Source organism: Pinus tabuliformis, chromosome 1_2, assembly GCF_031772625.1.
Source record: "Pinus tabuliformis cultivar Carrire ecotype Pingquan chromosome 1_2, CPIR1, whole genome shotgun sequence".
Classification (NCBI taxonomy): domain Eukaryota; kingdom Viridiplantae; phylum Streptophyta; class Pinopsida; order Pinales; family Pinaceae; genus Pinus; species Pinus tabuliformis.
The window spans coordinates 641,669,917-641,683,896 of NC_142298.1; the positions used below are offsets into that span (position 1 = coordinate 641,669,917).

The following is a 13,980-nucleotide window of genomic DNA, read 5'->3' on the forward strand; positions in this document are numbered from 1 at the left end:
CACTTTGTATGTCAATTGTTTGCATTTTGTATTAATTCCTAGTTTAACATCCAATTTTACTTTCAATTTTGCATCCATGGTTACATCCGCATTTGACTTCTTATATAGAGTATATTTTTCTTTACATATATGACCCCCTTTATAGATTCATAGTGAAATATATGATAGTTTCTAAATATCATTAAAGAAGATATCACAATTCAAAATCATTTGTAAAGAAATTTAAGAGAAATTGACAACATCCATCCAAAAAAATAACAATGTGTCATTAACAATTTTCAAAACATGTATAAAATAGCAACATAATACTAATAAAATCACTATTATTTTTAATCAAAACAAGTAAAATTCAAATATGATTAACAAATCAAAATATTTCATGAATATCGTTATTCTACGATAAATTAACAACATACATAAATCAAACTCATCGTATGATTACAAAATCAAAATGTCTCATTGATATAGGGTAAATTCACAACACCCATCTAAACATAACAATGTCATTCTACACAATAATTTCTTCATAAAAAACAATGCATGTGCATGCCTAGCTACCACCACCAAGATCATCCTCATGATCATCTTGACCATCCTCATTACTCTGATCCACATCATCACCAACACCGCAACTATCATCATCATCTCCTCCTTCACCACCATCATCCTCATCCTCATCCTCATCATCTCCTGATATATGTTGAACATAATTTGGATCATCGTCTTGGCAATCATTACCTATAACATTCTGACAAAAAAAATCAATATTACATGTTGGTATTAATTACATAACACAACACATGTTTTTGTTATACAATGTTAACCATAAAATGAGGTAAGATATAATATCTAATAGTACTAAAAAATAAAATGAAAATATGGTTTAAAAGTATATTGGAAATCCAACTAAGATTACATACCATAGAGTCCATCCAAACAACAAATTCAACCCATCTCTTTTGCTGCAGCACCTCCTTTTCCAAATGATTTGGAGGTCTTCCATATTTTAGTTCCTATCAATCAGTAAATAGGGAGAAATTAGATAACAATGACTTTCTTCTAGTACAAAATTTATTAAAAAAATATCACATGTTTAATATACTTACAAAGGTTGTTATCAGTGCTTTTAAACCTTTATGGCCACTACGATGAGTGACTTTTGTCTTGGTTAACCTCGCCTTGGATGCCTTGTCCTTAAACATAAACCAATTCAATTTATTTTCACACAAATACATGTCTAAGATACCTATAAGTATTAATACATTCTAAATAATGTTTAATGAAAAATTCAATACCTGAATTTTTATTTCATATATCTTATTTATAACATTTTAATTATTACAATAACACTCTTGTTACCAGAAATTGTCAGAAGAAATCTTACAAGACCGTTACCTAAGAACATTGGACAGTTGAATGCATTAGTTAACATGTTTGGAGAATTCTTACTTCAAATCTGGATCCATCTCATATGATTCCCGTATGTGGTCAAAATTGTCTTGAAGGTACCTGCATCATTCAAGACACAAAGCTATTCAGCACAATCGTTAACAAAAAACATCACAACTGCACAATATGAACGGTGCATCAAAATTGGCATTCACACGTCTAAGGTCTTTTTGGCATATCTGGTGTGGGTATAAAAGGTTTCCATTAAATCTCGTAAGCCTTTTTAACTATTATAAATAAACCACTAAAGTAAAACAAACAAATCAGTTATAAGAACTGAAAAGAAAGCTTGAAAAAAGATTAACATTTTCTAAAAGGCAAACACTAGAACACACTTCAAAATACTTTTCCTAAAATACTTCTTCAACCTGGCATCAAATTTGAAGGGCATGGTCATATTTCAATATGAAGTCATACTATATTTTCAACCCTTCTATGTTGGCAAGTTAAAACTAATGTTCCACCAAGACTCCGGGATAGGGAGATGCATGTCTGGGGTGATGCACAGGGGGGGCGTGTGAGAGTACCCTCAAATTTTAGGTAAAATTAGGGGGCAGGGGGATATGGGGGTATATAATTTTTTTAATATATATATTTTCAATAATGAAAGCATAAATACATTGATCCGTACATGATTGAATTAAATAATGAAATACACTGATCCATACTCATCATTCATACTAATACATACATCATTCATTCATACACCACGAGATTCAATAATGAACTAGATTGATCCATATTCATCATTCATTATTCAACATTCTAGAATCTAAATTGATTTAAAAATTAAATTCATCATTCATCATTCTAGATTCTAAATTGATTTAAAATTTAAATTCGTGATTCTAGAATCTAATTAGTTCTAACAAAAATAGGCTATAGTAGATACTTAAGCCTGAAGATTGGAATAGTAAATTAATATAACTCAAACTCAAAAAAAGTAAAGAGTGAAAGTCAAAGAATCAGTCTAAGGTCATCCATATCTAAAGTCAAGACTCGAAAGTTAAAACTGACGATTAAAAATGGCCAATGAGCATTTTAGGAGTGCCATGGAGGAGGAGGTGCAACAGTTAACTGGTAAGTCAAATAGTGTTGCGCAGCAAGCTGAGTAGACATAAGCTTGGTAACTCGAATGAGTGAGTTAGAGATTGCAAATTAGTTTAGGTTTTGATATTTGTTATGTGTTGTTCTTTTTAATTTTAATTTTTTTTTTTATGGTTGTTTTATAATTTTTTTTAATTTCTATATTACAACAGTTACTAGAAAAAAAATTAAGCAGAACATGGCCCCCCTCAAAAGGGGTGCTTTTGGGCTTGGTGCTCTTGATTAAATGGTAGTTCCAAACCCTTATATATAATAGAGCCCAATGGAAACATCGCAATTCGCTCATTCCTGAAATCCTAAAAATTGTTATGTTTGACGCATTTTGAGTGGAATCTGAAATTTACTTTCTCCATATGAAATAAAATGAGGTCAGAACCACTCTCAAACATCCTAAGTCAATTAATAGGGCCCTAGGATTGAATTTTGAGCTTTCCCACTCATAAATTATTGTTTCAAGCAAAATTAAGGGGGAGCACCTAGCCCTTTTTTAGGGGAGCTGCCCAGAAGCACCCCTTTTGGGGAAACACATCCCCACAGTAGGGAAACGTTCCCCCCTGCGTCTCCCTGTGTCTCCCTAAAAGGGGGCGTGGGGAAACGTGTCCCTGGGCATCTTCCCATCCTAGGTGTGTGGGAAGAGTGGATACGTGCACCCCACCATAGGGGACACATCCTCATGGAACACTGGTTAAAATAAACTATTGTTTTCTTACAAAAGCAAAAAATGGATCAAAATTTTAACTATTTCGTATTTTATGTTTAGCACAATTGCAAGTCGTGTGGTAGTACTAAAATAGGATAGATAAACAGCAGTGTTTTTTATAATCACTACATAGTCGAATTCCTATCAATCTTATGTGGAAATGATGTAGCTTGAAGTATCTAAATGCAGTACCAAAGTAGAATTGATACCAATAACCAAACAAGGCAGTGACAGCACAAACAAAATTTGTTGTAGCATCAAACTACAGAACTGTATTATCTAAATTTTTTCCTGGTAGCACTCTCATTTCCGTAAAATGTTTTTAATTCCAATGAACAAAGACTTGCCTGACTCGATAACGAAATTGTGTTCCTTTGACATCAAGGATTTAGAAAAGGATTTAGAAAAGAATTTAAAAAGAACCAATCATAGTAGAAGGATCATTACAGGATCTAAATACTAAAAAATAATCACCATAAAAGAACACTAAACATTAAAAGTTAAAACTAAAGATTGGAGTATCTAAAGAACAGAACCTAATTATTGACAAAAACTAGACATTAAATGAAGGATCGTGGGATCTATGACCCAGTGCCGATAAGAATACAAAATCAACTTCTGCATTCCCCTCATGACCCATCTGGATATGGACTTAAGGAGACCAGAACCAATCTTAATAGATTAATTACAGGATGTAACTGCACAAGCCTAGTACTCCATGAGTCTATCCCCCATCTGCTTATACTAGATATAAACAACACGTTTGTAGAAAGTTAGAAAAATACATTGTACAATCAGGTTGAACTCAATACAGATTCAATTGGACCTACAACACATTCCAGCCACAAAGCTGGAAAGAGCACAATAAAAATAAAAGCAAACATTGAATCTTATCACTGTTGTGGATTTTGTCCTTAGAATGACATGAGACATTCCAAATATGATGCCCAATCTGATATGTTGGCTCTTCTAGCATGGATGCAAAGAGAAAGCAATTACAGTACTTGATCTGTTTTTTATAATATAAGACTATATTTTGCTAAGAAAACAAAGGTATACAAAAAAGCCCACATGCATTACATATCGAATATCATTCCTTCGGGAAAGCCCTAAAAGCCAAGTGTATGTGGAGACTAATATCAAAAGAGGACCTCTGGAATCAGATTCACATTCAGAGATATATTGAGCCCAATTCAGCAGAAGACTGGATTGGAAACCCAAACAAGTCAATCAACAATGCATCCATATTATTGAAAGTACTGACTATAACATTCCCTTTAATAGGCAGATTGCTGGCATGGAAGGTTTGCAATGAGGCTAAGGCGAAGATCAGTATAGACCCATGGATAAGCAGTGGAGCTGAGTACAAGCTGCCAGAAGCAGTGATAAACTCTCTTCAATCTAGACCAGGCAGCTGGACCAGGAAACTCCTCCATTTGCCAGCAGGATTGGAATAGCGCTGAACAGAGAGACGACTCAAAGGCCAAGAAAATATTCAATCAAAAGGATTTATAAACAAATCAAAAGTGTGCCATGCCTATATAAAAGACTCTGATGATGAACATGTCTGGTCTAAAATCCAGCCTTGGGGATTTACACTCCAAAGTTAGGATAAGAATCGTGTACCCTGGACAGACCAGAATGCACACTCTCATGGTGGAAGCGCATCTGGATAAGAACCTTTCAAAAGTTCATTATTTACATGCAGTTGGAAATCTTAAATAGAGCACCCACATAGGAAGTTCTTAAGAGAAGAAATGGATCAAGTCCAAGCAAATGTATCATGTGTAAAAGAGTTGAAAAGAACATAGACCACTTACTGATATTTTGTCCTTAATAAAGGAAATCTGGATGGTTTGACAAGGATAAAGGACTGTGGACAAGGAGGTTATGCTGAAGAGTGCTCTAAAAAGTGGTAGCAAAACTCAGTCCTCAAAGGCCTTCCTCTAATAGTATCATGGGGAATCTAGAAAGATAGAAATGTTGAAATCTTTGAAGACAGGTATATAACTCTTTCAATGTGCCTTCCAAGGTCAGTCAATCTTCTCAAACTTCAAAGCTTTTTCATCAACCCCAACACAGAAAAATTTGATTCGTGCTCCTATGGATAAATCTGGAACATGGGGATTACTTTGATGGAGCTAGTCAAGGTACCCCCCAAAAAAGGGAAGCCATACGTGTTCTCTATCTCAATAACTCTCACTGTATCAGATTTAAAACAGATTTAGGTGAGGATCAAATAACTACACCGAGCTTATTTCCCTAACAATACTCTAAATTGTTTCCATACCCTTTCCTGCCAACAGTTGTGTTACCATCAACATTAGCATGGCAATGTTCTACTTTAGCCGATCCAACCTATCCCTAGGACTTTCTTCTTCAACTTCTTCATGAGGACCCCTATCATTGTCAGTGCTCTGCTTCTCCATAGCCCTAGCAACAATTCCTGTCCACTTCTTCTATAGTCATTGCAGGTGCTTACCTACAGGTCCAACCAAGTATACTCGAACTTGGGCTCTGATACCATAAATGACAGGCTTATAGTCTATCCATTTCACCGACATGAGTTTCCAAAAAATTTACAATCTACAACAATCCCTTTAAGTAATTGCAAGACTAATATAAGGATACAGTAATAAACTACCTCTAGTTGCCTGTTGTTGGATAGATCTATAATGGAAGGCTAGAATGCAAGATAGAATGCAAGAGTAGATCAACTCAATGACCACTTATTGGCTTGAAGATAATTACAATCCCAAGTTCTCTCTGTTCATAACCGAATTCTAATCCATTCCAATGCCACTCATTATCATACAATAGATGGACAAAGGTTCACACATACAAGGGTCAGTTTCATCCGGTGGCAAGAATACAAAGAACTACACAATGCCACACGCACTGGTTCAAACACCATTCACCAAGAATACTTGAGATGAAGCCGAAATCTTAAAAGGACACCAAAATCAATGAGAGGAAAGAAAAATAAACCAATGATTTAAAGAAATGCCGAGCAAGAATGATTAATTCATTTAACCATCCAGTGACCACACTCCCAAGTGAGAGATACCCCCACATTGGAGCGTACAACCCTGTACAGGGCCTCTCGATAATTAAGAAAATCTTTGTACTAAGCAATGGGTTTAAAGAGTTGTTGGGTAGCTTCCTTGGATTTGTTGGGCTGTATATTGGCCCTCAGTAAGCTACAGGAAGTCAAATAAAACTATAAAATTTGACAGGTAGCTCATGGTCAAACAGTGAAATCAAGGATTCATTATCATCTTTATGTAAACCACAAAGCAGGATCAAATCCAGAGGGGGGCAGAGTATGCACACCTCTGTAGATTTTAGCAGTCAAATTGCTGCGCAGAGGCAGGTCACTTGTAACACAAACAAGGGGGTCTCATACACAATTTCATGTCTGTCTTGGCGGTAACCCTAAAATAAGATCTAAAATTAGATTATTATTATTAGTATAGAGTTGTTCTTCTAAATAGGAGATCTCTTGTATACTAGATTGAAAGTCTTCCAACAGATGTCTTTTTCTTTTTTCCAAGTTTATAGTTATTTTATTGGGTATATTCGATATCATATGTGGTAAACCAAGCAGAATGCACAGACTTGGAGAAATCAACATCTGTCCTGGTTTCAACTGAGACCTGCAGCAGCCTACTTGGACAATTTGCCATTTCACTAGCATTTCCAGATTTTTCCAAGTCCAATTGGACTGCTGAGTTTGACTCTTCTCTTTGAGGAAACCAAGCCAAATTCAATTTCTCCAAGTCTGTCTTGTGGCCCAATGTCATATTTGTGCATTGACTTACAAGTATGACTCATACTTGCAGGTCAAATGTGAGTCAGACTCTCACTTCTCGCAATTCAAACTCAGCCATCTGCCTATAAAAGACACATAAAAAAAACAAAATAAAGCACTCATTTTGCTTGTTTATTTGCCCCAATTTCACAGCAGACAACCTCCAGATCGTTAATTGTCCAGGATCCATGCCATTTTACAGTATGAAGTATCTTCTAGATTCTGTAATACCCTGTTTCCCCCCAGTTTGTAAATATGTCTCAATCTCACCGTGAATCACAGCATGGATGTTCCTCAACTTTTTTAAAACTAGAACAGACAACTTATAAATGATGTACGTATGTTTTGTTAGTTAATGAATATTCACCAAACCACTGATTAAAGAATGAAGCACTAGTACTAGCCATGATACTACGAGTGGAATCCGGTGAGGGGACTAGGAGGTTACCTTTCCTGCCAAGTAATTGACCTTTGCCAAAAGTCCCATACTGCCAAATTGCCAGAAATTTAAATTTGAAATTACTTCCCAGAAATCAGTTATTGAGGGAGAGCTGGGTAGTGGGGCAGCCAACCACTGACAGTTATGAAGGGATGAGAAGTAGCTGGATAGAAGGAACTGTCAACAAAAGGTATGGCAAGTACCCACCTCGATTTCCCAAGTTGACCCATGAATCCATCTGCCACAAGCAAGAAAAATTGTGAGTCTTCTTGGGCCAAGGAAGGGGGATGCACGTGGGGGGTTGAGGAAATGATTATTCCATGTGTGGGTAGTGTGCAGAGGAGATAGGAGGTACTGAAAGAAAGTTTACAAGGTTCTGGGAGCGCCCACGAGCGGAGTGAGTGAAAATCGCAAGTGGGCTCACAGCTGGAAGTTCACAGGCATCAAAAAATGAAACTCATTTGGACTGCTAAAAATCATGCCCAAGGGTATCAAATTGGAGCTGGGTCCATTACTAGATTTTTGGGCCTGCTAAGATACAAATTTGAGTGCTGAAATGGGGCAGGAAAGCATGAACCTGACCTGGGCAAAAAGGCTTGTGAATCTGATGCTAGCTCGGAGAGTTAGCAAGCAGTGAGGGGAGGGCGCTGAGGAACTACACTGGCTGTGAAAGGACTCCCCTGTGCTGATAAAATCCAGCTGAGAAGGCATCTGTGGAATTCGTGTAAGTCCCAGGCCCAGTGGGTAGAGGGGTTTCTACCATCTGACTGTATGTGAAGGAGAGTAGCCTTCACACCCAACAATTTCCTCGAGAAAACCAAGTTTCCCCAGTGGTATCATGGCCTGGCTAGGGGGTGGCCAGCCGTGGACATGGATGGATGTAGCTAAGCCTATGGTTGGTGGAAAAAAGGTTCACCATTCTTCAGTTGCAGGCAATTAATATTCAGTTAAGTATTTTTATCTGTTTTCATAATATTTATAAGTGATAATTTATTTGTTTTATGTTGGCTGAATGGATGCAACCTGCTGGGAATGTTTATGTAATAATGATTTCAGTGCATGTACTTTGGGTATAGACTAACTTAGTACATGCACTTGTTCAAAGAAAGCCCTATCAGCACATGAGATTAAAAGTGAAAAATTAGATTACTAATAAGAAATCTACAGGGGTGAAGATTAAGATTGCTAAATCTAATGGAAACCAAATCATACTTTCGTTTAACGCAAAAGGATATGAGAGGAAACCTGATTCAAGCTTAAAGGTTTGCAAAAAAAATTGAGAGCCCGTCCCTCAAAGGACATCTAGGGGCTGGGTTTGTTACAGATTCCATGTCCCTCAAAGTGTCAAATGTTTGGGCACTTCGCTTCCAATGTCATCAAAAGAAGGGGAAGGGAAAGCAACTTGTAAAGAGTACAAAAGCATCAGCTCAAGTGGATGAGCTTTCATCCAATCTCGAGATACACTTCTCAATGGTCTCATGCCTGTCATCTGACATCATGTCTGACGTGGACTGGTATGTGGACAGTGGAGCCTGCAAACATACAACCTCTAACAAGAGTACCTTTAGTAGAACTTGGTGATGATGCCACATATCCAGTTGCAAGAGTGGGATCCATCAAGTGATATCCTTAAGATTACTAAGTTAATGATGTTTTGTATGTACCTAGCTTAACTAAAAATCTCTTTCCAATTTCAGTGATGATAGATCCTACATATAGGGCTAACTTTGATGATCAACAAGTCCTCATCCTAAATTGCAAGGGAATCCTATAAGAACTTTAGGGTATGATAGTGACAACATGTGTGAGCTTTGACAAAAGAGACTAGGTCACTTGCACTAGTGAATGTTGCCAATCTTGAAAAACATGGTGTGGGCATTGCCAATCTTCAAGGCTGAGAAGAAAGGAGTGTGCAAAGGTTGTGCACTTGGCCAGCATGTAAAGGATGTTTTCCTGGCAGTAAACATAGGTCAAGAGGGGTTTCTGACCTAATCAACTCAAATGTATGTGGGCCCATCTCTTCAACTTCCTTATCAAGTAACATTTACTATGAATATTTTATTGATGATTCTTCTAGGAAGTCCTAGACTTAATTCACAAAAACCAAAGGAGTTTGATACCTTTTGCATGAAATCAAGAATCAAGAAAATGTTGATAGTTCCCTGCAACCCTCAGTAGTTTGGGGCCTTGATTCATGATCTAGTTCTGCTCATGTGTCTCTGTGTATAAACATGTCTCATCATTGTCTATATTTTGAATAGGTATCCTCACAGAATTTTGAAGGATAAGACTGGAGGAATTTAGAAGCCTCAAGTAACACATCTTTGAGTTTTTCAGTTGTCCTATCTACATTCATATTCCAGATGGGAAAAGGACCAAGTTGGAACCTTCTAGTTTGAAGGGCATTTTTGTAGGTTAGAGTGAAACCTCAAAAGCTTATAGAATATACATTCCATCTCAACATAAAGTAGTTGTCAGCAGAGATACCAAGTTTGAAGAAAATGCATGGTCCTCTAAGTCTCAAGAACCTCCAATAGTGACCATGGAGGCAGAAGAGCTTGGTATCCCAAAAACAGATTTGCAGAAATCAAAAAGATCATGAAACGCATACTTAGATCAGCAAGCTTTTGGAAGTGCAAGGGGTGCCTCTTTACCTTCAAGTTCAGCTAGAAAGCCTAGATGGCTAATCTAGACATTAAAAGAGGCAACAGAGTAAGTTGGTGCTCCAACTACTTCCCTTCAAATAAGCCACCCTCCTAAAAAGTTCCCTAGTTATGTTGCACTGATATCTTTCATTATTGAAACAAAACCTTCTAGTAACGGCAGTAAGGAAGCAAGTACTGCAAAATGCCATGATGGAGGAATACATCTCCTCCTAAAGAATGATGGGTAGGAGATAGTGCCTAGACTAGTGGAGAAGTCAGTATTTGACTCTAGTTTTTCTTACAACAATCATGCATGGTTAAGCATGCACCAGATAGCAGCATATAAAACTGCAAAGCTCGGTTTGTGGCTGGACGGTTCTCCCATTAAAAAGGAGTTGACTATGAGGAGACTTTTGCTCTTGTTACTAAATATACCTCTATCAGATTTACTATGTCGTTCACAACAATCTTCCATTGGATTTTATATCAAATTTATGTAAAGACAACATTTCTTAATAGGTTGATTAAGGAGTTATATGAATAAACCAACCAAGAGGCTTTTAGGTGAATAGGCTTGAGACCCATGTTTACAAGTTGAAGTAGGCCCTTTATGAGTTGAAACAGGCACCATTTGCATGGCACTCCAAGATCGATGAGTAACTTTCAGATTTGGGTTTCACTGAGACAGATGCAGATTCTAATTTTTACAATTTGGTAGATCATTCTAATCTGCTTGTTTTAGTCCCATATGTAGACAATCTTACACTCACAGGAAGTTAAAAGGAATCCACAAACTGGTGCAGGGCAAAATTGGCAAGAGAATTTGTCATGACTTGAAGCACTACTTGCTGGCTCTAGGGGTGTAGCAAAGTGCAGGTGAAGTGTTCCTTGGACAGAAAAAGTATGTAATTGAAATTCTTAGAAGATTTCAAATGATGGACTGCAAACCCATGGCTACTCCAGTGTATGCAATTGAAATTCTGATGAGATTTCAAATGATGTACTACAAACCCATGGCTACTCCCCTGTGGTAGTAAATCCATTGTACTTTGCTGATTCTAATTCAGATTTGATGAACATCTGTATACAGGGAATTGATAGGTTTCCTCATGTACTTAGTTAACACAAGGCCTAACATTTATTTTGCAGTCAACACTTTCAGTACATGGTGCAGCCTAGGCAAGTTCATCAGGTTACCACAAAACACAAGTTCTAATACTTGGAAGGGGGCAGTGCATTTTGCACTGAGATATGTTAGTGATGCAGCTTTTTATTCAATGATAATGGAATAGCATTAACAGGGGTTCTCGACAGTGATCTACATGTTCTGTGCATGTTTTCTAACTGTGTCCGTTTATAGGCTCAAACAACATTCAGATTACAGTTTCGATTAGCCTTTAAATTCAGACTGTGCTACTTTCCTGTAGGAGAAGAATCTGTTAAACAAGTGTTACTAAATTCATCAGTTGTTAGTAATTAATTGGATGAATGGCAGTAGTAGAAGATGAAATCAAACGTTTTGTCCGTTTTTATTTCAGAGTGCTTTGAACATGTCTACAAAGAATTAAATGGTGAAGCAGACACCTTGAGGAAGGAAGGACTACAGTTGGCTGAGGGTTCAAGGTTATGAAGTGAAATCAAGGATTGTCATATCTTACACGAACATATTTCTGCATCCTCGAATGGGGATTCTTATGACAGTCAGTATTCTGAAGATGATCCAAGTGCCTCAAAAGAAGAATTCTGAATTTTAGAGAAGTTACAGGACCCTTCAATCAATATCAATGCCTTCTTCAGGTTTAGCAAAGAATGTATATTTTCTTTCTGATATTTCTCGAAGCTTAAAGCATTTACATAATGTATCTCTTTACACTCGGATGAAATAAAAGATTAGAAAAATTGAGGGAAAATATATCAATATCAATCGATATGTAAGCCAATAAATGCGCCAAAAAAAACACAGATTGAAAAAATATGCCTGCTGTGAGTCTGTGAAAGCAAATATAAGCAGCACCTCTTCTGGAAAATGTGAAGCGGAAATACAAAACAAAAAAGACATCATGATAAGAGAATATGGGTTGAGAGGGACAAAAGAAATCAAGGCTTAGGCTCACCTCTATCCGATTGCATATGAGGATCTGAACCAGCCGCATCGGTTATCCAAAAATGCACCTTTGTCCGTGCACCGATCAAGTCAATCCGCCGCCTGGAAAGAAAAATAGCACAATGCAAATATTTGCAAATGCGTCTACCTGAAAAGGGCGCGCGGCATAAGAGGCCCTCCTGAAACCCCTCGGAGAATGATATATCTGCGGACCTGAAACCCTACATCCGATATAACAACCCATTTTAAGATATAAATGTTTTAAAAAGTTAAAGAGCGTTGTCGCCGACCCTGAAACCCTACAACGTATATAGAACTAGCATTTGCACAAACCGGTGCAACGTCATAGAAGTAGTGGGATATGGAAGTAGGTTTGTGCAACGTCATAGAAGTAGTGGGATATGGAAGTAAGTAAAAGTAATATTTTAGTAAAATGTTAAATATGTGTTGTATGAATTAATAATTTTATTATATAATTAATAAAAGAATTAATAGAGAAGGGTTATTATTTTAAAATTTAGGATATAATTATAAAAAAAAAATTGAGAGGAAATATTAGTTTTAAGATAAAAAAAATTAATTAAAAAGAGCGATAAATTTTAGGTTTAATTCTAAAGCCTCAATGCGAAAGGATATATTAGAACATCCTAAAAAGTCTTTTAAGAAAAATGGCGATTAAAACCTTTTCCAAATAAATTTTAAAGGTTTAAAGCATAAATATAATAAAAGCCGGCATATATATGTAAATAGTAATAAAGAGGTCGACCCCATAAAACTGCCACGTTGCATATTGGGATCTCGCGAGTGGCGTTTTTGTTTTATTGTCCATGACCAAACTTCCGAAGCCTCTAACTTGCGACTTTGTTTACACCATATCCATTCAATTTAATTATTTACACCATAACCATTGCAACTTTTAATGTCCATGACCAGACACACGTCTTTAAAACTTGTGATATGAAAGGCGTGACATGGCAACTGTGATATTATATTAAGGTGTGCTATGATGGAGCAGTCGAGTCTGCAACACGTATTGCAATCGGAGGTTTCAAAGTGACAAGGCTTCAAAAGTTGAGATATGGCGGATGCGATATTAATGGCCAAATGTGGAGAATTAATGGTTTTCGATAGAATAACCGCATTCATTATTACTAACGGTTTCTTGAGATTTCGCTCATAAAAGTCTTGGATTATTATGTAATCGGTTATTTGCTAAGTTATTCGCTCTGAATGTTAGTTACTCTCACCCTTGTGTTTCTCTTGACAAGTCAGTCCCAACAAGCATAATTCAACAAAAATGTCTTGGTCGACCAAACCCATGAAGAAACCTGTTGTTCAATAACAATCAGTTGCTCTTCCCCCTGAGTTTGCAGAATTGCTTGCATTATTTACCGATACCACATGCACCTCAAACACCGAAACATCTACCTGGGAGGCCACATATCAACTTTTCGAAGATGAAGAGCCGAGAGTCACAGAAAGAGTAGTCATAGCCGAAGATTCATACCCGGTTTCTGATACTACATATAGTGATCTGGCCAATTCATTCCTCCACAGAATTGTTGCTCAGCTGAACATCCTTCCTTACATGGATATGATCACATGTGTTGTTGACCATCTAAACATCGCTGACAGAAACTTTATGACCAAGAGGAACACAATCATCGGCTCTTTCACCAACAAAGATTCGACTCGAATGTACTAGTTGTCGGCAGCTCATAAGAA

The 13,980-nt window shown here is 37.0% G+C and overlaps 1 protein-coding gene across 2 annotated transcripts; it reads right to left on the reverse strand.

Moving 5' to 3' along the window:
* Positions 1 to 306: 306 nt before the first annotated feature.
* Positions 307 to 12,441, reverse strand: LOC149207286 (uncharacterized). Of its 2 annotated transcripts, none has more exons than XM_089393885.1 (4): positions 12,266 to 12,441; positions 1,107 to 1,193; positions 921 to 1,013; positions 307 to 738 (listed from the first exon to the last, which is right to left on the reverse strand). In XM_089393885.1, exons 1-4 carry the CDS (start codon positions 12,302 to 12,304, stop codon positions 457 to 459), a joined length of 501 nt encoding a protein of 166 aa, XP_089250011.1. In that variant the 5' UTR covers positions 12,305 to 12,441; the 3' UTR covers positions 307 to 456. The 2 variants fall into 2 exon arrangements, with proteins under 2 accessions (XP_089250011.1, XP_089250012.1); XM_089393886.1 differs by having other exon boundaries at positions 307 to 748.
* Between the last annotated feature and the right edge of the window lie 1,539 nt (positions 12,442 to 13,980).

Excerpts from the sequence above, each read along its gene's own strand:
- LOC149207286 (XM_089393885.1), bottom strand. The coding sequence starts at position 12,304 with ATGCGGCTGGTTCAGATCCTCATATGCAATCGGATAGAG. Across the intron at positions 1,014-1,106 it reads AAGCACTGATAACAACCTTT|GAACTAAAATATGGAAGACC; the intron begins GTAAGTATATTA and ends ACTGATTGATAG. Across the intron at positions 739-920 it reads TTGTTTGGATGGACTCTATG|GTAATGATTGCCAAGACGAT; the intron begins GTATGTAATCTT and ends AGAATGTTATAG.